The sequence below is a fragment of the Falco rusticolus genome, chromosome 8 (assembly GCF_015220075.1).
Source record: "Falco rusticolus isolate bFalRus1 chromosome 8, bFalRus1.pri, whole genome shotgun sequence".
Classification (NCBI taxonomy): domain Eukaryota; kingdom Metazoa; phylum Chordata; class Aves; order Falconiformes; family Falconidae; genus Falco; species Falco rusticolus.
Window position 1 is genome coordinate 44,142,023 of NC_051194.1, and position 24,738 is coordinate 44,166,760.

The 24,738-nt window shown below is 38.6% G+C and overlaps 1 protein-coding gene across 1 annotated transcript in view; it reads left to right on the forward strand.

The window, feature by feature from the left end:
• Window positions 1-10: 10 nt before the first annotated feature.
• The window catches only part of UBR3 (ubiquitin protein ligase E3 component n-recognin 3), a 115,990-nt gene continuing 91,262 nt past the window's right edge, over window positions 11-24,738 (forward strand). Inside the window, 6 exon segments of the mRNA XM_037397335.1 lie at window positions 11-609; window positions 14,503-14,642; window positions 15,047-15,205; window positions 16,901-17,044; window positions 17,649-17,698; window positions 22,274-22,340. Of these exon segments, the coding sequence (XP_037253232.1) occupies window positions 158-609; window positions 14,503-14,642; window positions 15,047-15,205; window positions 16,901-17,044; window positions 17,649-17,698; window positions 22,274-22,340 (1,012 nt within the window). The 5' untranslated portion in view covers window positions 11-157.

Below are 24,738 nucleotides of genomic sequence, written 5' to 3' on the forward strand. Positions count from 1 at the left end.
AGAGGCAGTGTCAGGAGGAGCGAGCGGGCGGCGGGGAGGGCGCCGGTGCCGCGGCTATCGCGAGAGGGAGGCGCCGCTGGGAGAGGAGAGAGGGCGGCGGGGGGAGCCCCAGAGCCGGGAGCCCGGCGCAGCCGTAACGGCTCCTCAGTTTCCCATCATGGCGGGGGCCGGCGCCAGCGGCCGGGATAAGCGGGAGACGGCGGCGCGGCTGAAGACGGTGCTGGGCGGCGAAAGCGGCGCGGCGGCGGCGGCTGAGCTGCGGGCGCTGCTAGAGCGGGTGCTGGCCCCGGCGGCGGGCCCGGGCGGCGGCGGCGGCGAGGCGGCGGCCGAGGCGCTGGAGTGGTGCCGCTGCCTGCTGTCGGGCGGGGAGCCCTGGGACAGCTTCGTGCAAGCCGTGCGGGCCTACGACCCGGCCACGCTGTGCGGCCTGGTGTGGACGGCCAACTTCGTGGCCTACCGGTGCCGGACGTGCGGGATCTCACCCTGCATGAGCCTGTGCGCCGAGTGCTTCCACCAGGGCGAGCACGCCGGGCACGACTACAACATGTTCCGGAGCCAGGCGGGGGGCGCCTGCGATTGCGGCGACAGCAACGTCATGCGGGAAGCCGGGTGAGCGCCGGGCGGCCTCGGCGGGGCGGGCGGGCACCTGCCGGCGGGGGCGGCCCCCGCGCTGGGCGGCAGAGGTGTGTCCGCGGCGCAGCCCGGCGCCTCCCTGCGCGCCGGGGGAGGGGGGCCGGGCCGGCGGGGCACCTGCCGCCCTGCGGGTCGCCGGCCTCCCGCCCTGGCTGCGGGGCCGCTCTCTGGAAACGGCGGCAGGGCCGCGCTGAGCCGGGGGTCGGCCCCGCCTTCGCGGCCGCCAGCCCCGGCGGGGGTCCGGCGAGGTGGCTTCCTTCTTTGTCGGTGCGCCTGTGCCGGTTTTTAGGACGCTCGTTTGCAGATCGCGTTGCCCTTGCACCCAGTGCCGGCCCTTAGGGAAGCTGGTGAGGCGGAGTGCATGGCCGGCAGTACCTGTCAGCTTCCAGCTGGCTGCCTTGGCCGAGCGCAGCTAACCGCGAAGTGTGTCCAAATACTCTTGGACTTTGCGTGAGCAAATATGCCGAAGCGAACAGATTGAGTAAGAGGGAGCCATTTTTGCGTGTTCTTCCAGTCTGCACTTCATCTTGCCTTCTGTTTTTGCTATTCTCAGCTGTAAATCACAGGATTCAGTAACTCTTGGATGGATACAACAGGGCAGGGTTCTGTAGAAATCAGAAGTCTTTATATCCTGTAAGGATGCAGACCTACTGGAGGCAAGACTTGAGCACTTGGTCAGGTGAAGAGGCATGTGGTACCTCACTATACCTGCCTTTGTTCCCTTTGTACTCACCAGTAGAAGTGATCCATTGACCAGCTGTTGGGTGGAGGTGATACCTAGCCAGTAAACTTCACGTTTCATAGTGAGGTGTCTTTGGAGCTCCCTGTGTTCCTGTTCATTCACCAGAGAGCTGGAGACTTCACCAGAAGACAGTTTGGAGTGCTTGAGTGAGGCCTCCTTCTGATTAGCTTTCTAGAATAGTCTCAATCTTGCTTGGCTTAGCCTGAGTGGGATGACATGCTCTCCTAAGAGCCGTCCCACCTCTTTCTAATAAATCCTGACTTGTGGTTTACCTAGCAGAAACCACTAGGAACATATATAGAAATAGTAATACATTTTCCTTGGTTCTTTTCATGTTTTTAACATTTACATCATATAATACTGCATCGCTCACTCTGCATCTTAAGATTCCCTCTCCTTCTGCATTTCTGCTTAGAGATTTCACTAATCCTGTTTTTTCCTGTTGCTTGGAGGTTGTTGTCTTGGCTGTGGCTTCTGGTTTTTGTTTCTTCTTATGTTTTTTCCTTTGTTTCTCGTACCGTCTTCCCTCATAATTTCTTTGTTCATTTTGGTGGAATATTTTCTCATTGGTAGGCCCCCTCCAATGGAAGAGTATTTTTCCTCCTTTTGTTTTCATTGATCTTCAGTGGTTTCAAGGGGCTACGCTTGAAGTGATTCTTTCATTGTCAGTTCTTGTTCAACTTCTGGTGATTCTACTTTCCTCAGTATCACCGAAGTAACAGCTCCCCTCGATCCTGAGAAGGAAGAAAAAAAATTTAATGTCCCTTCTTCCAGTGCTCAGTGTGGGATAGATATAGGGCTCCTCTTAGTGGTAGGATTTTAATAGAGCACAGACAAATTGAACTACTTTAGGTGAATATTAAAATGACTTCTGATACTCCTCTCATCCTGGAGTTTATAGTGTTCACAATTGTCTTCTATTTTACGGTTTTCTTCTTGAGGAAAGCTGATTTGATAAAGAAGAAATAAAAAATGCTGTTAAATTTGCAGTGTAAACAGATGCAAACCCTGAGGGAGTAAGAATATTTTCCTCATTTCTGTTATATTTTCCCTACTTGTTACTTTTAATGGTGGAATTTGAGAGTAAATTGTCTTGGGCATGAGGTAGGGCCCTTCAGGATGTTTGATCATTCTAGATAAACAATTCCATTCAGAAACAACGCTCTTTGAGTTGAGCAGTAGATTTTCCAGTCCTTGTGGACACACCGGAGGACAATACATGACAGTACATGGGTGTCTGCACTCAACATAAGGTCACTCCTGCTTATCTAAAGAACTGATGTTAAGCCAGCGCAATTAAGTGAACTAGAAACTCTTTGCTGTGCAAGACAAAGTAAGTGAAGCTTAAACCAATGTGAAAACATTAATGTGTGCAAACACATGCATTTCTACCTATTGACTTGCATTGCTTCAATGCAGCATGTTTAGATAAACTGATTTGTCTATACAAATCAATTGCACAATTACAAAGATAATGCTTTACATGTTAAAGTTAGGAGGCCCTCATGGTAGATTCAGGAAATTGGAGTGTGTCTAGCTTAATATAACCTTGGCCACTGCAGGCTAGGCTTCTATTAATAGTAAGGGAATCAAATGTGGAGCCTACTTACGAACTTTATCTACCATCTGCCCGCTCAGATAAAATTTTGTGTAGAAACTGTATACGAATATTGTAAGTAACAGTATTTTGGTTTTGTTGGTTCTTGTTATCTGGCTTATCATGTTCAGAGTTTTTTGATTTGATACATCTCAAAAAATACTTCTGATGAAGTCTTAGTTAACTTATCTGCTATAAAGGAAATTTCTCCAGCATACCATCTGGAATATCTTTTCATTTCCTTTAAGGTGGCTAATGTGAATCTAGAGATGGGTTTTGTCTGTGGTGTAAGGAAGTGTGTGTTAATCTTTTATTACTAATTAAATCTATAATTTACTTTTTAGAGATAACTGAGTGTTAATTTTTCATTTCTGATGCCAGGAAGCTGGAGTATCACATATTAGATGGATGCTGATTTGCTTTAAGTACCTTGTGTAATTCTCATTTGTTTCAGAAAAATCAGGTTGTCACATTTGTGAACCTTTTGATTCTCATGCAAATTTCAGTGTTTTTGATGATTAAGTTAATTCTACTTGGTCTGATATTCTAGAATGTAATTTAGACTTTAGAAAATGTTCAAGTTTGTAAATGTAGCTGCTTGTCAAAATATTATAAACTAGCTGTGGCAAGGTTTAATAGATTCTAAGATCCAGTGATATGTCACTAGGTGAAAATAGTTTGTAGGCATCTCCCACATGGTATTGAGCCATGGGCAAATGAAATTTTGCAGCTCCATCAGAGATAATTAATAATGTTCTGAAGAAGGCAAAATCTTCAGTTCTGAAGCATTTATAGTAGACATATGCTCATAGTTTAGCAGGCAAGTTCATCTGTTGGAGGAAAAAAAACCCATGCAGGTGGACAGGGGAAGATTCAGACTGAAGTATTTTTTGGTTGGCAGATAATTTTGTGTTATAATGAAACTTTGTAGAATAAGCTTAAAGGAAGCAATATGCCATGTGGTTATATTAAGAATTTAACTAGTTAGTAACATGTTACTGACAAGTACTGTCTTGTTTCTGTGGCTGTCTTGTTATGATTCCCCTTTAAGTCTGTAGACAATAACCTGATATACTAGAGAGCTTCTGTGCTTTGGCTATTTCATTCCCCCGTGTCCTGTTTCTGAGTGTGCCTCACTGTGTGTTGACTTATTTGTTAAATTAATCATGTGGGAAGCAGATGTTTTAGTGCTGCATTACAGTACAAAGAGAATAATATCTCCATCAAGGGTTGCATATCCTGAAAGGCAAAAAGCCAGGTTAAGAATTTCATTAAACAGGCTTTTGCATTGATGTTTGCTGTATATTTGATGGTAGTTATGGCAACCAATGGCTCCATTGATATATAGTGTTGCCTTCTCTTATGACTTATGTAAAAGGATCTGAGAAATTATCGATTTCCACTTGTGACAGTGGGCCATTTCTTTATCAGTAGGCATCTGTGAAGTAAAAAAACCCTATAGTTTTAAGAAAGGTAACTGTTATAGATTGATGTTGTATGCCTTGTGTTCAAAAACGCCTTCAGGTACCTAGCTGTAAGCTTTCGGCAGTCCTGTCTCTGATGATCCGTGCTCATCTTTCCATTTAGCTCCATGTCTTAGGGTATACATTGTACAGGTTTCATGGAGATCCTGTCTGAGCTACACGCTAGATCAAACTTCTCTTTTTTTTTTTTTTTCTTTTTTTTTTCCTTTTCTTTTTGTTTTTTTTCTTCATTTTGTCTCTCTTGGGGACTGATACATTGTTGGGTCTGCCATGATCCCTTATGAAAAGGCCAGAAAACTCTTTGCCTCCTCTCACTGCCAGCAAGGATGAGAAGTATATTCTTGGTTTATAGCCTGCTTATTTTCTTCTGCTTTAATTTATTTAGAATTGGGTCTGTTTTTTCAGTGCATTAAAATGTTTGCACACAGTAAGTATTATTGAATAGTTCTAGTTAAGTTTAGATTTTGGATAGTAGATACCTAGTATTGATGACCTTTGCTACTCTGTCTCGATATCCTTCTTTCCCTCCTTCTGACTCAATTCCTTATTTTATCCCTTTTCCAAGACACTTCCTTACAGGAACTCATTTCAATAGAAATGGCCTTGCTGTGCTGTTTGGGAGTTGTGGAAGAATATGTTCTATTTCTTCTGCTTTCTGTTGCTGAATAAGGGACCTTTTTCATATTGTAGACTTGAGAAAACTTTAACAAATAGAGTGACAATAAAAAAGCAAGTTTGTTGTTTAGAAAGCTATTATTAATAATTACCTCTGGATATATTCTTGCATGTTCATCAGGCAAGGTCTTTTGTATCATCTTGGGTTGTAGCAGCTGTGATCCACTTGAGATCAGGAAAGTCCCATCTGCCTGTGGCTGGGTTCTGGGACATACAGGTAATAATTATTTTTACTGGCATTAAGTAGATCACGTGGTTATTTTATGGCATGTCTTACAACAGTGAATCACCTATTTAGCATACACATAGCATGTTTCTGTTTAAGGTTGTCTCTTCCAGTGTGACTATCGTGTTCTTTGACAGTAGACAAGAAGGTTGCAGTTCTCCAGGACCTAGGCTCAGTTTGGTAATGCAGCCTCAAAGAGGGAAGCTCTTTTGGACCTTCAAGAAGTTGCTGAAACAGATGCTTTATCAACAGGCTGAGACCCTACACATTGTCAAGGAGTTTAGCCTCTGAGCATTATGAAACTACATAAGGACATCCTCATGTTCAGGACTGCTGGGCTGGTACAAATGGTGTTCTGTAGGATCTCTGTCAGCTCCCATGAAGCTTCTCTGCTTTTGAAGTCCTTTGGGCTGAAGGGACCAAGGAGAAGTCTGAGCTGTACTGCCTCTTAGCTCGGCACAAGAGTCTGAATAAACCCATGGTCATGTACTTCTGGTGGGTGTTACTCTTTGGAACAAAAACTCCACCACCTGACCTTCCACAGACAGGGTAGAGGAATCCATGCTGGGATTCACACTGACCACAGCATTTCAAAGAACCACAGTTACCATGCATTTATAAATAATTGATTCCCTCTGCCTTCTTCCCTACCTCCCCCAGACATAAAGCTCAATATTTTGTATTGCTGCTTAGGATTCCACAATGACATCCAGTAGTTTTCACAGAGCTTTATGTTAGGTCTTAACTTTGGAGAGTGAAAGATTTCAGATCACTGTGTTGCTGAAGTTCATCACGACATACAGTCAGCTCACAAACCTGCCTGTCTAGATTTCTCTTAAGAATGCCTCTGATTAGGACTACATCAGCCTCTAAATTACTTGGTGCAATGTTTTCCAAATGATTAACAGCCAAGTGATAATTTTGTATTGCTGCTTTTAGAGCTGTGGCCTGACTAGATGCCATGTACTTTATACACGCCTTAGGAATAATGTGTGGTTGTTTCAAAGGCATCAGTAAGATACTCAGATGTATCAATGTACATAGCTTTAAACATTTAGATGCCTGAATTCTTGCCGTGTTAGTCACTGAAAAATATTTAAATAAATGATGGTTCTACCCCAAAGCTTTTGCTGGTAGGGCCAGTCTGGTTTGAAGAACAGAACAGTACTCTGAAGATTGAGCTCACAAGATTCAACTGCTGTGTATCTTGCCTTGTCTGAAGTAGGCATATTTATTGTATGACTTGTCTATGGCTTTGTAATATACTTCGGTATATAATCTGTTTAAGAAGAACTGGTGTTTTGGAGGTCTCTGGAAATAGTTTTGTTTAAGTTTGGGCTAACTACTGTTGATTTTCAGTTCCTTTGCTTTGATCCCACCAACTTGTAAAACTCCTTTTAGCTCTTTTGTGAACCTGTCGGCTATCCAGGATTCTAAGTTTGCTAAGTCAGGGTGGAGTGGTATTTATCTGGTACAGATCTGATCTACATGGAGCTGTCAATGGATCTGTTGGCGATGGAGTAAATGTGGTTTTGGGTCTATGTTTGGAAAACACGTTCCTAAGGAACTTCTGTCTCTTAGATCTTTCTTAGTGACAATTAATATAGGTTGGTTTGGCGTTTGGGCTGTTCTTCCTTATCACTTGCAGAATATTAGGAATTTTATATTTACAAAAAATCTTGGAATGGTGTCTGACAACTGCAGCTGATTCCAAATAATAGTGTCCTAGGTGCCCTCCTCTATAGAGTTCTGGTAGTTAGTTTTGAAAATAGTATGAATTTTCTTTACATTGAAGTAACAAACGTAGCCATTTGGGTATTACAATAACAAGGACTATATAATGAACTCTGTTGCCTTCATCAAGATCTATCTCCATTTCTGCACAGTGCCTGCAGCAGTAATAGCTCTGGCATGAAACGCATGAACGCTTACCTTTCCAAGGAAACTACAAATTACAGATGTACCTTGTCTGTTGGAGGCCTGACCAAAGTGGTATCTTCAGCTTAAGTTGATAGCTTTTATTAAAATCCACAGGTCTTACTCAGATCCTGAAGAAGTGAAGATTGGGTTTGCATTTGTCTGGCATTGTGCAGTTGCTTTGAAAATTTGGAACCAAAATATTACATGCTGTATTTTTGACCTGTTTAAATTTTCTTAGCCAGAAAATATTTTTGTTGACACTATTTTGGAAACTTTTATTTTTGTTCTTTAAATAGAAGATGTACTGTGTGTGTGCTTCAGGGTAGATAATTGATGGGATTCTGAAAGCACCTGGGCAGGGAGAGACTGTATGTGAACTAATGGTTTGGGGAGAGTGAGGGCCAAGCAAAGATGGCTTTGATGAGGGCTCGGGACTAGACATTCTATATGCTGATCTGCTTGTCCCAGATCTACTTTTGAAGTCTTTTGAAGCTTTCTGAATGCTATGTAAGGCTAAGAACTAAAATCAGATCCTAAAAATGAGGAAGTCAAGCATCCTGAGCTAGAATATGCATTGTATCTTAATTTGTCCATCTATCTTTAGGTCCATATTTAGGGGTGGGGAAAGATACCTTTAGACTCCATGCTGTGAAAGACTTTTGCGTGTAAAAACCTTTCTTGTGGGCTTTTTTGTTGTTAACCTCCATGAAGATTTTGAGAGTTGAGTTTGAAGAGTATTCTTGTCAGTGACTTCTTCAGTATATTCTCAACAATGCCTTCTTCAGGACAGTGAAATACTAAATTAACTGCTCATTTAAGAGGTACTGTTCCTTTTCTCAACTGAAAAGGCTGCAGTTCCTGTTGGACAAAATGGTTAGAGACTGTATTCATACAAGCAAATGCATGAATTAAGATAATTTTAATAATCTTAATATTGCCATTGACAGTGTAACTGGGGCCCTTTTAACTTTAAGGGCTTCACTTTACAATCACTGTGATGTTTGAAAAAGCTGCACCAAAGAAAATGGGTATTATATTTGTAAGTTAGCTAGCTGTGTGTCTGTTATTGTACAAATATATTTATTTTGTTGCACAAATATATAATTTAATTAAAACTGTGTGTAAATTGAGGCTTTTTAATCAAACCAGGTAAATGTAAGCTGTACTTAGATGCAATTACAGTGCAGTCCCAGGGCATCTACCCTTCTTGTAAAGACTGTTTTTGCAGCAGAATACTGTGTTATTCTGTTGAATTGCCCTGTTGTCCATCAAAATGCTCAAATTCAACAACTTTGTGGGTCCATTCAAACATAGGCTCAGCTTCAGCTCTACCTCATTTTCACTGTATTTCTAAGGTCTTATGATTGAAACTGCCAAATCTACTCTTTTTGTCTGATAGGGGGTACTTGTATAATAATGAAACTCATTGTAGTTTTATCTACTATACAACATGTTTACACCTGAGGACTAACAGAATAATAGAAATGGTGTTCTGCAGAGCTGCTTTGTCAGATTTTTCTTTGAACTGGAGACCTTGCTTCACTCGAGGGCGCTCAATGTAGCACTGGGTGACAAGGGAGTTTCTGGTGACTCACGGCCTCTCTGCTGCTCTGCAAGGATTGGAATAACTTCTAAGAGTCTAATCTGTGATTTCTAGCCTCCTAACCTGGCCAGACAGCTTTGTTGTGAAGGCTTGGAGCCTGGAAAAAATGTCCTTTAAAGGTGTTGGGTTTTTTCCCTCTTTTTTTTTTCTTGAGAAGCCATTAAGTCTTCTGCTGTGATTCCTTGTCCTCCACTATTAACTCTAGTGTCCCTACTTTGGAGGTTGGTCCAGCGGGTTAGACTGACATCTTCGCAGTTGGCTTTGCTTGGTGGAGTCCCTAACAGCAGAAATACAAGTGTTCAGCTTTTTCTCTGGACTCTTCTGGGGCTTGCAGCTTTCATGAAGAGCAGAAGAGCTCATTCCTCAGGCCTTGAAGTCAGTGCCATGGTAATTCACTTTCAGAAGCCTGTTTTGCAGGTGAATGGAATTTAACTATTGAAATTTAATTACTAGGGTGTGGGGGGAAACACACAAAACTTAATTTTCAGAGGAACAGTTTGTTTCTCTGCATTTCTTCTGTTGCCGTTGTGTGTGTTGTTGGCTAGGGACAGTGGATTTACAGCAAGGCTACAATATATCGAAGCCCTGTTTCATCAAGATAATTTTCTAATCCTGATTATGCAACTTATATTTTGTTCTGAATTAAGAAGTCTTTTAATATATGAACTGCAAAAGCAGGGAAAAAACATTTAAACACACTTCACCAGTACATAAAGAATCAAAAATCTGTTCACAGGAACTGTAAGTGACAATTGTAGCACTCAGAGTATTTTGCATCTTGCATTTATTTTGTAGATACAGTGTATGTAGGAATAGCATTTGTGTGTTAGTTTTACCGTGGGAACAAAATACATACACTTTTTAGTGTGTGTTGACCTACAAAAATTACTTTGTTTTAATACTTTATGAAACATTACATGGTGGTGTCAGTCACGTGGTATACAGTATGAAATATATATAATACCTTAAAAGCTCAGTTTAGATATGTCTTATTGTCACTGAATTGAAGAATCAAATAGAGGTTTACTTTCTTTGCTTAGGAATTGATTTCCAGGAGTTCTCATTTGGGTCCTGTCACTTAGCTCCCATATTCTTGCCCCTAAAAGCTTCTGTCAGAGTCAGGTACTTGTAGTGCTGTAGTACTGTAAGACTTTGTAAGACAAAAGAAGGCGTCCCATATTCACAGCTTTATGTTCCATTTTAAAACAAAATACTTTTAAACATGGGGAGGCAGGGAACAAAACAGTGAGAGAAAAGTGAGGGTAAAAATAGTCCCCCTCTGTGTGCGTGAACTTATGCCAAGTTTCTGGAATGGAACTGAAACTTGAGATGTTGTGGGATGTAGTGGAAGGAGGGCTGAGCAAATGTTCAAAAGCTGTAAAGGTGTGGTCTGGCTGGTACTGAAGGCATTTATCAGCTGTAACAACTGGGGAAGTTTAAAAATTCTCCTTTGAAGTGGAGGAGTTGGCTTCGTAGTGTGAAGCCTGATGTGCTGGTTGGCCAGGACAGCATACTCCTGCATGGCTGGATTTTTGGGGTTTTGTTCTCTGTGTTTTGTTCTCTGTCAGGTGAATAAGGAAAGAGATGATGGCAGGATGATGATTCAGGGATTTCAGTGTGATTTCCAAGAAGGCAGGTCTGTGAGTGTTGGTGGATTTAGGCTGGCCCAATGAACTTCTTTTTTTTAAAGCAAATAACTTCTGCTAGCTTAGCTTCTGAGCTGGTTTAACACAGGATCAATCAAGTGCCAATGCTGGAACAAATAAGAGGGCTAAAGACAGAATTGTGGCAGGACTGACCTAGTTCAACTTAAGCAGTTGTGAAACTAGCCTAAAGGGAAGGACATATCTTACCTGAAGGCACTTCTAAAATACATTTCAGAAATTCATGGCAGAATTATTAAAGACACAAATAGTAGGAGGGAATGGAATGAATCTGGAAAGTCTAAAGAGAACGTTGCTCTGAAGATGTTAATGCTGCTTCTGTTAGCAATATATGGTATTCCTTACTTGTGTAGATATCAAGAGTGTTCTGCATCTTACACGTAAGATATCAGTGCAGCATAAAAAAATTCAGATATTGTATTTGAAGTCAGGCAGACAAGATTGCTTGTTAAAGCTCTGTTTTTATTTAATTGCAAGTTACTGTACTATTCTCTTCTTTTGCTAAATTAGTCTTGTCTTTCTGTGAAAAAGCAATTTAAAACTTTATGAATAATATGAATAAAACAATATGAAACTGCATAGACACCCCACCCCCACCCCGAATATACTTTTGAATTAGAGAAAACAATAAGGAAAAAAGATAATTAATTTTGCCTCTCTGTAGACCTGTATTTTAGTACTTCTGTGCTAGACCTTAAGTGAGATAGGGCTTGAATATTTCTGCCTAAAGAATTGGACCTCTCACTGAAATACTCCTATTCTTAAAGCTTACTGTAGTGCAACAGTAAAAATATTTACAAGATTTACAAGAAATAGGAAATACTGAAGATTAAATGGGAACCTTAAGCTTATTGGAAAAAGTATTTTGCAATATGGAAATCATGTAATAAAGCTTAGATCAAGGTGATCTGTCACTTGCCTAGTCAGTCTTCCTCTCCATAGTTATTTTTATTTTTGAGCTTCTTCAGAAAAAATGTATTTCTTATCTACATTATATCCACCTTTCATTAGCTTTCATTGGCTGTTAGAGACTTCTGCCTGCTCGAAGTGGTTGATTTCCAAGGCTTGATGTTACCAGGAGCGATTTGGAAAATGCACCTTTTTGTTGCCCATTAAGTTCCTCTTTTGATAGTCCTGGAAGCATATTTGAAATGTACATTTATGTAGACAATTCTTTAACTGATGCTGTGGTAAGGAAGCTCTTCTAGGGGTATGGGAGGCTGATTATGGAATAGCTTTGCCAGCTCTTTGTCCAGTGACTGTAACCATTGAGAAGTTTGTTGTTCTTTCTGCTTGTATAGGAAGTTTGAACTTGTTTCTTCCTTGGCACAGCTTCGGGTTCTGGCTCTTCTTTAGTTAAGATAGCTGTTGTTTTAACTCTGGAGATCTTCCAAGTCATTGTCTGGCATTTTGGTCAATTTTTGTAGAAGAATTGTACAGCATTCTCTAAAGGCAATAGAGTTTTGAGTAGAACAGAGTATCACTATTTCAGGACTGTGGAAGTACCATACAGTGGCAGGATTGGTTTTCCGTAATTCAGCATAAAACAAGACTCCCATGGGTGAGTATTACAAACTTGGGCTCTGTAACATTTTTTCAGCCTGATTTGTAAATAATGAAATCTGAGCATTGGCTTTCTGGATCATTGTGGCTTAGATTTATTCTTGGCTTGAAATTCAGTATGGCCAATAGCTTGTCCAGTGGCAAGTCATGTCAGTAAGGACATATTTTGGGATCCTTACTATGTACATGTTTCTAGCTGTTAGTTAAGAACAGTTACGATAGTATATTGATTTCAGACAATACTTTAATACTGCAGCTTTTGAACCATAAATATAGAATATGGCTCATCTTGTAAAATGATATTGGCATTCCTGCTTTATGGTTTAGGGCCTCATATCTAGAAATGATTCCCTGTTCAGAACTGCTGTAATTTGTGCATACGACAGTGAAAGGATGTTTCCTTACAGTGAACGGAGTATGGGTTCTTCCTTGATTTTTCAGAACCTGTATTAATACAGGAATAATAGCACACTTTGTTAGTCAGTAGTGCTTTGTTGGGAATCTCAAGAGAAGATGTAATTCGTAACCTTCAGCTACAGGATATATTAAATTTGGGGTAATTAATCCGTAGGCTGATTCACAAGTGATACACTGGCATAGGGTTCTTGGGGAGCAGAGCTTTTTATTTTCTGTGGAAGGAAGCCTTGTGCTTAGCAGAAGCTGCAATTCAAAATGACTTTGTGTGAGTTTTGTTACCCTGGCTCCCTTAGCTTGTGATCATAACCAGTGAGAATATCTTTTGGCTGAATGCAAAATATACTGGGGGGGGTGGGCATAAAAGATTTTAAAACACACTGCGTAGTAATTCTTCCATTATGTATCTTTTAAGTCTTTGTTTACTTTTGATCTCTCCTTATAAGGATAGTGGTGAAAGGGAAACCAAATACCTTTAAGGTAATAAATGAGGTACCATATTACAGCATGGATCAAACCAGACTTGTGATTTATGGCAGTTAAGGTTTCTGTATGTGGATGAGACAAAAGTGAAAACCATCCATTTGTGCGTTAATTAATTAACAGAAAGTTGTCAGTCATCACTGAGCCCTTTCTGTCAGGTACTTCACCCCCCACCCTCCCCCCCCCCAGGGATGGACAGGCTGTATTACAAACTGCAAGTCATCTGGCTAGTACTGTCCTTATTTACCTTTTCTTAGTAAGAAGTGTCATCTCTAATGTGTAAGAGCAAAGGAGAAGCTCTTAATCTTTAGTCTTGTGAAGATGCTAGCCATTCTTGTGAAGATGCCATCTTAATTGCTGGACTTGTTTTGGGTTTTTTTTGTGCATGTGTCTGTCCGTCCGTCCCCTAAATACAGATACTTGCTTTGTGGCTTTCTTCTATTTCCTTCTCTTGAAGGTGATACTTTAGTGGTCCTCAAAGAAGAAAGACTTATGTTGTAGGAAGTAGCAGGCTTTTTCTGGAAAATATGGCATAGCAAATACAGTGAGGACATGAATAAATTTAGAAAACAATTTTCATATTCAAACAAAGCTGAATCAATTTCTAAATCCTTGTTGAAAAATCACTGGTAAAATCTAGTGAATCTTTCCAGTAAAATTTGCTCTTGTATGATGTGTTTTTACACTCTTTATTCGTTGTTAGCTTCTTTTTGATGTGGGTAAATAACTCTTTGATGTTGGAAAATGTCCTTTCTAAAAATAGATTGGGAGCAGAAAAGTATCCAGTCAGGCTCATGTTAAGTCAGTGGGAAATCATTCTGTCTGCTCTAATGGGGTTTGGCTCAACCACATGTCATTGTGCATTAGCCAAGCCTCAACTAGTACCATACAGGAATTCTCCAAAGAAGAAATCTTTTCTTTTCTTTTTAATTGAAACAGTTTGCACAATTTTTGCAATTCTGTTTTCCTTTGATAAGTAAATCTTAGTTGCTATAAATTTGAAATAAATACTGATCCTGCAAAATCTTATGTTTTTTAAAAAGTTGTTTTTATTAATGTCAAAAGACATTTAAAAATTCATTATCTGAATGAGGGCTTGAAGAATTGGGCCAGCCTCTGTTTCACAGAAAGGAGAACTGGTTTAGTTCAATTACTTTCAATTAGGCTGTTCAAGAAATTGGGAGGCATGTCTTAATAAAGAAAAGTTCAGTGTTCTTCTAACTGTTCAATGGAAGATGCTTCTAACATGTATGGGAAGAAACTGGAATGTTAGATATGTGAACTTTGAGAAGGGTAAAAAAATTGACACCTTTACAATTTGCTGACTCAGAAACAAAATGGGTTTGAACGTAGTAGCTGGAATTTCAGAGTACCGTTTCTGCACCACCTTTAATGTAAGTGTGTACTCTCTGAAAAAAGGAAAAAGTAACGGTTTTCTTAGTATATGTTAACTCTGCTGAGCTGTGCTTGGGTAACATTTTTCTCATCTGTTTTATAGGTTTTGTAAAAGACACCGGATTAAGTCAAATTCAAATGTTCCATGTGTCCCGAAAGACTTGTTGATGATGTCAGAATTAGTTCTTCCACAGTTCATCTTTAGTCTTATTCAGCACTTAAGAGAGGGGTATAATGAGCCTGGTATGTTTTAAATTTGCATGTATCTAGCATATTTTACCATGCTGCTATCTCTTGCTTTGCAGTCTGTGAAGACACAGTACATGAATATGTGAATGCTATCTATAGTTTATATCATTGGATTTTGTGCCTCTTTTCCTAACGAAGTTACTGCCTGGATAGGCGATTCGATTTTGTTCTCTGCCAAAGAGCTTCTTAAATATGTTTTAACAGTTACATAACATTGTCTTGAGCTCTTCCAGAAAATGAAAGCAGGATTAATTTGAAACCTGTACATGTGAATTTTAGAGCATTATGAATATATCAATCAATTTATTTTGTAGTGATGATAGTTTTCTGCCTTGTGAAGGTCTTGACCCAATTATGTTACAATTTACACCAAAATTTTTTTGTTATGTGGTTTTCAGCTCTTGATGTGCCATCAGAGAAAGACCTTCATAAAATCCTCCAGGTTTTGGAGCCTCACGTTTCATTTCTAGAAGACTTGACCAAAATGGGAGGAGCAATGCGATCAGTTCTTACCCAGGTTTTGACTAGCCAACAGTTCTACAAAGATCTTAGCTCTGGTATGTTTTTGTCATTTCTAATAATTACATTTTCACATTATGAAGAAGTTAAGGACATAAGTTTTGTTTATCACTTCAGTTTATGTCTGGGTTTATTTAACTTATCAAACCCCAGAAAAATGCATGTGTTCAAGGATTTTTTTGGTTGTTGATAGAAAGAGGGTGGGCTAGAGTGACTAGAAGCATTTGTTATTAAGACCTATAAGAACAACCCTCTTATCTTTGTGTTCCAGGTAACTGTCTAAAGATACATTGTTTCAAAAGAGTTTTTATAATAAATCAATTTTCTTCAAAGTGAAGTGAACATGGCAGCTTAATATGTCCAATTAAGGCATATCAACCTTATTCAAAGTGGAATATGCCTAACTTATTTTGGGATCTACTCTCACAGAGATTACTGAAAGAGACCTGAATGGCAAAAGGCCATTGGTTGTCCTGCACTTCTGTGTTTTTTCTTCTTAAAAATACCCCCTCCCCCCCAGTTATTTATTCCATCCTGTACCAAGTCACAATGAATCTGAAATGCTGGGCAGTTACTATTAACCTCAAACCACCTAGTATAAATTAACTCCATCTTATTTTCTTGTGATGAGAAGGTGTCTTTTTTGGGTCCTTTGCGTGCTTCCTTTGCATAGGTATGAAACAAACAGCAATTACTGTACATTTAAGTTGCCATAACTAGCTTCAGTAGCAGCTAGTTGAAGAACAGGCAATCTCCAAATCTTTATTTGAAAGGAGAAACACTTAGGAAAGCTGTCTCAGGGACAGTTGTCTTTACTCAGTTTCCTTCCTCTTTTTCTCTCCTGTTCAGTAATATTTGAATGGAAGAAATTTAATTACTTCTTTTTCCTATATGTGATGATTTCCTGAGATAAAAAAGTGGAGAGAGAATTGGGAAGTAAGACATTCTTATCTGGACTCTTGGAATGGAGAATGTGTGCATCTGAGTAGATACAGTTTCTAGGTAGGGAAAGTAAAGAAAGGGATTTTAGAGCAAACCCTGCCCTTCAGACTTTCAGTGCAAAAGGTGGACAGCTAAAAAGATGCTGTCATCTTTTTCATGATTTCTTTTCCTTAAACACTTGATGCAATTTGCTTCTCTAAAGTTTTTTTTTCTTACATAACAAATGTGTTGGGATTTTTTCAGTCCATTGCTTGGTGGAAAATTTTCTATCTTGAGCATGCAGTGTGACTTTGCTTCATCAAACAGTTAAAACGAACATATCTTTTATGAATAGTCTCCGTTAATTGCAGCTGTCAAAACTTGAACTTTGAAAGAAAAATTCCAAATATTAGAAATCATGTATGGCATATTACCATTACTGGTTTTTTTGTTATTTTATTTTTTTCACACTGAAAATCATAGGCCCCTGCCCTTTCTGTTCAAACCCAACTGTTCTGAAATATCAAAATCCTTTTTTTGCTGTAGGATTAATGGTGGCAGTGCTAGTAAAATAATAATGAAATGCATAGTTTAGAAGAAAGCACAGTGTTGGAGGTGAAAAACTGGAAAAGTTTCTGGTCTTTGGGATTTCAGTTCATGAACTGGAAAAACTTGTTAGCTTCTGCATCTCGTAATTGTACAGCTTATTAAAACATTGTGGACCATTGTTTAGATTGTTTGTATAGAATATGAAGTATATGAACCAAATAGCTGTTGTCGTGCTTTAATGCTGTTTTACATATGTATTCAAGGTGTTGGAGAGAATGCATGTGCAAAGAAAAGTCATGAGAAGTACCTCATTGCTTTGAAAGGCTCTGGTCTGGCATTTCCTGAGGATAAAATTGCATGTGGTATGCAGGAACAAGGAGCTGGAACTAGCACATTAGCAGTTCAAGGTTTGTGTAGAAAAATATTTTAAGAGAAGACTCGATTATTGCTGCTTTTTATATAACCTGTTCTTTTAGTTTATTTTTTTAAAAAAACAAACCTTAATTGAACTTAAGGAATCACTGTTATTTAGTGCACCACCAAATTACAGGACTTAGTTTAATTCTGTCAACAAAGCTAAACATACTAACTTCTTGTCGCTAATATACTAAGCATCATTTCTCTGTCATAGCATTAGTGGAATTTCAGTAGGCAAGATGAAATTGCTCGTGGTGGAATTTTGTCACTGCAACTAAGTTAAGCCACCTATTCTTACAAAAGTGCTGTGGATTTTTTTTTTTCACTGAAGGCCATCAGAGTTTTTTGCAATTTCTGAAAGAACACATCTTCGTTAACTCAGTACGTTGAAGTTCTTCAATGGGACATACTTGCAAATCCTTAATTTTGTATTGCTTGGAAATCTTACTCCAACTTCTCAGTCCACTGCTGTGTATCTTTTAAAGAAAGTTGATGTAGTGTTTCATTTCATACTGGCTCATTAAATATCATAAAATACTCTCTTTTCAGTATAAGACTTATGAAAGGAATCTCTGAATTTTTTTATTTCAAAAGGTTTAGCAGGTGCTACAGCAACATCAGGACAAGGGGATTCTTCAGATGAGGTGAGACTGTTTTTTAAAGACTCTAATGAACTGCAGCCAAATAATAAATGGAGAGAATGCTTGTAGCCAAATCCCACAATCCTTAACTCTTCTATCAACCACATATTCTCTCCATTTTAATAATTAGAAATAGTGGAGATATAAAGGAATAGATCTCATGTCTTTGATTTACTAAGGACCTCTTGAAAAATCCTCACTTTTGCTAATACTATTTCAGTTTAATTTATGTATGTATGTAATGTAGAAGAAACTTGTGTGGGTAGTTCAGAAGTCACTGTTGAGTAAATTGGGATTGATTAAAGCAAACTTAAAGCATATGATGCTGTGAATGGTGTTAGCAGTTTTGGGCACTTGAGAATCCAGCTGAACTGGTGATAGCAGCAGTGAGAATTTCTCTGTAGATAAATTCCCATGAGTAGACTTGACCTTACTTACCAAACACGTTGAGTGGGAGTAAAAAGGAGGGAATTTTCTGTTAGATTCAGCTGTAATAAATAAGTGGAATTTAATGAGGAGAGTTAAATTCTGGTAGTTACTTTACCAATTTATTCTCTTCCCGCCCCCCCCCCCCCTTACTATTTAAAATCTAATTTCAACTGGTAAGCCTTAGCAGTCGTTCTGGTAGGGTAGTGTAACAAGCTTTAAATAATGTCTAGGATAGTTCTTCTTAGGACTTTTGCTTACATTGAAATCCCTGTGAATCACTATTGGAGTAAAAACAATTGTTCGTGTATGTCTAAAACAGTTGTATGACCTGTTTGCTTCTGTCACGAGCACAACAGCATCTGTTACTCTTTCAGCAGTGCTATTTATAGTTTGGCATTTTTCAAAGTATTGCTTGTTGTTTTTTCACTATCGCTTGACAAACAGACAAGAAAACCCCAACTTGCTAAAGACTGCTGATAGTCTTTTAAGGCCCATGAAAGAAGGCAGCAATTCAAGCTAATGTTAGTACCCTGAAGTAGTATTTTCAAATAAACTTAAAATGGCTCAGCATGCTTCTTTCTGTTTTACCCTTGTAAGTAATGAGGAGATGGAAGTAAACTGAAGTTGTCAGGAGTCTGAAGAGAGATTGGATATCACTGACATTTCTTTTGTGAAGTCCAAGAGGGAGGTAGAGACAGAGATGTATTTTAGGGAGAAGGAATTTTTAAATCAGGAAAAGATTGTTTTTTTCAAGGAAAATATATTTTATCACTAAAAAAGGGAGGAATTACAGCAGCTGCATTACGCTTTGTTAGTTAAAGATACTTGTTTCTGGAGACATTTTTCTTTCTCATCTCCAGTATATAAAGATACATGTAGGTATTTTATGATGTTACTGCAGATGTGATTTTTCTAAATAGAAATTCTGCATATACTGACATAGATGGAATAAATTTTAAGAAATTAATTACATTTTTAATATACATTGTAAAAAGCATAAGATGCTGTTCTGAAATCTGTATTGAGAAAATTTTTTAAAAGAATGAAGAGGTAACATGCAGATAAAACAGTAAGCACTCAAAATGTAGATGTTTTTAGTATATATTTTCACTTTTGAGTTTTCCTGTCGTATCTTTAGTAAAATCACATTTATACGGTGTGGGATGCAATTAAAAATAATGTCAAATTTTCCTGATTTTTTTTTTTTTTTTTTTTTGTTAAACCAGAAAACCCTCATTTAGTGGCATCTCAGAAGAAAGTTAATTTTTTTATTTTATAATCTTTTTCTTACTCATGGTCTGCTTGACAAATATGAATTGCTGAAAAGGAAGTCCAGTCCTTTCATCCAAAAATTAAAACAAAACTGCAGGTGGAAGGCTGAAGTGCTTATTAGGAAAATGATGTTACTAGAGAAATGCTTCCTAGTGAAATTAGGAAAAAGTTACCTTTTTTATGACTTCTCTTCCTCTCCCCTGCCTTCCACTCTAAGATACAAAGGGCATTTAAAGCCTTTTTTTAAAATGCCTTATTACACTTCTTATGGCAGAGCAAAACTGTTTTAATTAAGATATGTGGCAAGAATACACTTTCAACTGGACTTCTTTCTTCTAGTGTTTAAGATGACTCCAGAAAGGTTAATGTTCTTTCTTACCAAGTAAGTCTTAAAGGTAGCATTGTTTCACAGATTAAAGTCTAAATTACAAAACCTACGTAGGTACAAATTAGATCAGTGCTCCTGCAGGGAGCTAAATAGCTTGAAAAGTTTGGCGTAGTTCAGTATTTAGTTTCACTTCTGCAATAGTAGATGGTTCTAAGCTAAAAATGAACCCGAAGGGTGGATGTGTCCTGGGATATGTGTTGGGTTGTTTTGGTTTGTTCTGCCCTGCTCCTGTCGCCCCCTCCAACAGTATTGGCTCACTTGTGCTTTACTTCTGAAATGATTTGTGTTCTCTCCTCTGCTACTTTGGAGAGAACTCACCGTTAGTTTCCCTTACTAGCTTTTTTTCCTTTGTCCAAAAGGAGAAAAAAAAAATCCCCCTCTAAACCTGTCCTCCTATTTAAGATTTTTTTTGCTCCAAGGCATCAAATAATACTCAGTCTGTGAATGCTTTTACCACGCTGACAAAACTTTTTGTATTGGATAGCTCTGTTTGGCTGCCCTTGTAGTTTAATGAGCACTGAAAGCTTTATTACTCAATTACCTAGTTATTGACTCCAATTGCTGTTTAATGTAATTGTACAAAAATCTATGTATAGTATGTAATATTGAAGTTTATTCTCTGAACTTATAACAGATGTGGCACACCTTGGGCATATTGCTGAATATTATATTATGTAAAGTAAATAAATCTACATAGATCTTTGCTATTATCTGGGTATATTTACACAGCATTATCCAATGGGTGAAAATAAGGTGTTCTACATTTGCTTACTCATTCTCTTCATCCCTGGGCTTGGCAGACACCATGTGCCATTGCAATCACTATCTCAAAGCTGTTGAAACTCCTGCACTTGACATTAAGATTTAATCCTATGTTACTGAAGCAATGAAAACCAATGGTGTAATGTTATTGAGGGGAAAAAAGGCTTAAGAGAATATTTCTCATAAGTCACTTGATTTTTCATTTTAGTGAAATGAGTTCAAAAGTTGCAATGAAGCCTGTTATATGTTTAAGCCATTCTCATACTGTAGAAGGGGAAATGCATTTTGTTTACCAGAGTAGTGGTGTTGGAGGCTAGAATCCAACACATTAATCACAAATTATTTTCTGGTTAAGGCCCCTCTAGCAACTCTCTGGATTAACTGATATCACTGAAGAGGTCTTGAGCCCAGTCTCTTGATCAGTTATCAACTTTGCAGCTACAGGAATTTAGATCCCTTTTCTTCAGGGCAGGAGACTTAAATTGCAGAGTCCTGCAGTTCATATTAATACCTCAACAGATTTGATATTTGCTTTAGAGTACTTGGCTCCTCTGATGGGGGAGTGGGCAGCAGCGACATCCTGAGAAGTGACTGGCTCCCGATTGAAGTACAAAAGTAGCGTGTGTTCACAAAGACCACAGGATACCTAAGAGTTCAGATGTGTGTCCATCTTAAAAATAATTTTCAGATGGAGGTACTGAAGGGATAGGAAAATTCAGACCTTTCATTAACATGATGCTTTTGGTCAGTCCTTGGATATAAAATGAATAATCTTGCTCCCCAAGGAAGGATAGTCCCTTCTTGAGTATTAGGTTCTTTATCATTCCAGTGAAGTTTGGAAGTAAAATATGGCATTTGCCTAGAGGAGAAGGATATTGATTACTTATTTTTAACAGTAGATATCTACATTAATTATCTCTCATTTTATTAGATCCAGTAGGAATCTTTATTTCCACAGTTTCATTAGGACTACCATTGTTAGTAGAGATCCATGCAGCATTTAATATAGTCCTGTACTGTTACATTCTTTTTTCACACCCAGTGTTAGATTTTGTAAGGTGGTGGTGATGATGTTTTGCATTGCATTTTGGAGTCATTGCTGTTTGGTTTGCAGAGTGCCTTGAAAGCTTCAGATGACGAGTATCTGTGTAAAGTGTTTCCATTATTCTGTAGAGTATGAGTAATTAGAATTCAGCAATTAGAATTGGCCTCTTAAAGGTGTCAAAAATACTTAATTCTTGCATCAAATCTTTATATTGATTAGAAAATGTCTAGCTAATTGTCTGTGTCGCCACCTTTAATAGCCAATATGTTGGCTGATTTTTTTTTTGGAAACAAAAAACTCCAAACCCTACAGGTGAATAAGGTGAAACCTTGGATGTGCAACATTTAGAAATTTTCTAGTGTTAAACATTTTAGTAGCAATCAGTTTCAGAAATCAAAGCAAGTAACCTTACAAAATAAATAGATGGAGATGTCTGAACTTGCAGATGATAACAGTGCCTGTAGGGGAAAACAGGCAATTAAAAAAATTGTTTTTTCTAATGAGTTGCACAGAGTCCATGGTTCATGTAAACAATAAAAGTATTTTTCTGGTAAGAGAGTATATTCAGGGCTTTTCTGTTTCAACTTGATAGTTAAACCAGAATTTTGAGAGCATACCATCTCTTGGCAATAAAATTTTAAATATACGATTATGAATTTGTTAAACTCTTCCCCTACCCCAGGAGGACCAGGATGGTAGCCAAGGTGTGGGCAAGCGCAAGAGAGTGAAACTAAGCAGCACCACCAAAGGTATTTATAAAGCACTGATCTCAGTTTATCATATTTGCTTTATGTCTATCTTAAAAATTATCTAGAGATACTCGTTCACTTCCCAAGCACTGTAGTGCTGCACGTGACAGGTATTAAATATAGCAAAGACTGAAAAAGAATAGCAAGTGAAATTGTTGTAATTGGCAACTTCGATTTCCCCTGAGTGAGTACCACTGTCTGGGACTCTTGTTTGACCAGTCATTTTGTCACCTTGGTGTTGTAAGTTGACCTCTAAAAATTCATGCCATTTTCAATGTGTGGCTGGCAAGGTCACAATAACAGCTCTAGCAAAAAAGTTTTTGATGTATTTGTTCTTAACAATTCTTTTTTCATTATGCCGCTGTACAGTGTGATTTTATTCTCAGCCAGGCAAGAATGGTTCTCTCTGGTTCTGGTTGGTATTTCTGTACTGTTCTAGTAATGTTCAAGAAGAGATACTTGAAGGAAGTCTCCTTTGAACCACTCCATTATTTTCCTAGATTGAAATTAGTCCTCTGTGCAATTTCTAGTCCAACCTGAGCAGCACTTGCATTGAGGTCAGTGCAAGTTTTGATTCAAGAATGACCATAGGCTAGAGGCAAGGTGGCCTTATCCTGTGTGTTTTAATTCCAGAATGACATTAGGCTAGAGACAAGGTAGCCTTATCCTGTGCTTGTCCTTGACATGTTTTTGTGCAAAAAAATGCTTAAATAATAATAATATTTAAACTCTGTTTTTAAATAACAACCAAAAAAAGTGTTCTTTATTTTTTTTATATGAGCATTGGGAGGCTGACATAGGCAGCACAGAGAAATTGCAAGCCTTGAGAAAAGAACATTTGAGTGGAAGAACTGTAGTGAAAGTTGGAATAAAATTTCTGGAAAGGCTTTGGAGTGAAAGTTTGGAACTTGAATTTGAAATGCAAAGGTTTGTGAAGTCAGTAAAAAGTTATGAAGGTGTTGTGAGGAGTACGGGAAAGTAAGATTGATTGTTTCTAGTGGTTTCAGATTGAAGAAAAAAGATGGGGAAGCTGGAAAAGCAGAGAATTAAATCTTCTGGCAATGGTGTCGTTAAGAGGTGATCTTAGAAATGGTGTGTGAAAGATTGTGGCAGAGAATAATTGTGTGGAAGAGGCGGTAGTTTTGGAGAAATGCAGGAAACTTAAGAGACATCCAAGGAAAGCTCTCACACTTGAATTTTAGAGGCTCTTAGCTTGTCTAAAAGATAAATTAAGAGTCGGGTAATACAAGAAAAAATGCTGTGTTTCTGATGCATAATAACTGATTATGGGAAATAGGCAGGAAGGAAGCTCAGGTTTAGAAGCTGCCAGATTTGAAACCCAATGTCAACAGAAGCATTTCAGGGAAAGTGATACTTTAATTCAACATTTCATTTCCCCCCAGGATTGTAGTCTTCCCCCTCTGAGGCATCCCAACATGGACTGTGCTCATGCTGTTGATAGCTCCTAATATCAGCCCCAGAGGAGGGAGTCTGCCAATGGGGGAAGGGTAAGTATCTGTTTTTATTAAATATTGAATAGTTTTCTGAAGTTTTCAGTATTCATATTTTATGTCCAATAGGGTATAAAATAAGAGTATGAAAAGAAAATTTTAGAAAACTGAGTATTGAATAAAAACAGATTTACCTTTTCCATATAAGCAGACTCCCTGTCCCATCCTAGGTCTTTAGTGGTACTGTCTTCATAGAGGGTTATTTGTATACTGGGGATATCTTGCAGTGCTAAGACTCATATTCCAGCAGGACGCTTACAATAGTCTATGGGGTCTTTTGTGGCATGAGGAAAAAATAAAATGTTTCTTTAAAGAAAATACAGGTTTTATGCTGAAGTTCACTGATACAGGTATGGGACTGAGTACTGAGAGAATTTTTTATTTTATTTGTTTTAAAACTTGCATCCTGCATCTATTTGAAATACCAGATGTTTAAGACAATTTTAAACCCACAGGCACTATTTTTTTTTTATTTGTTAAAAGAAATTTAAAATCATGTGGTGCTTTTCACAAGAGTGGGAACATTAGTCCCAGTGTTCTTGACAAATTTTCCAAGTTGGGTAAGAGCATTCTGCCTACTTAAATTCTGGAGCAGGTATAAATGGATATATATTCTTCCATCCCTTTCTGAAACTGCTGCATAAAGAATTTGATACGCACTGTTCAACTGCGATACATGTCAGAGAAAGCTGCACATCAGTGAGAGATAAGGTGCTGTATCACTTGTCTTTATGGCTGGTGTTCTCACTCAGGGGCATTTGGCTTGTACCTAAACCTGTGCTGTCTGTTTTGTGGACAGAGGACTTCAGTCTGCATGGCTACCAAGCTTTCATGGGCAGTAAAATCTCATATGCAATTTCTTAACAAGAGACGAGGAAGAGAACGTA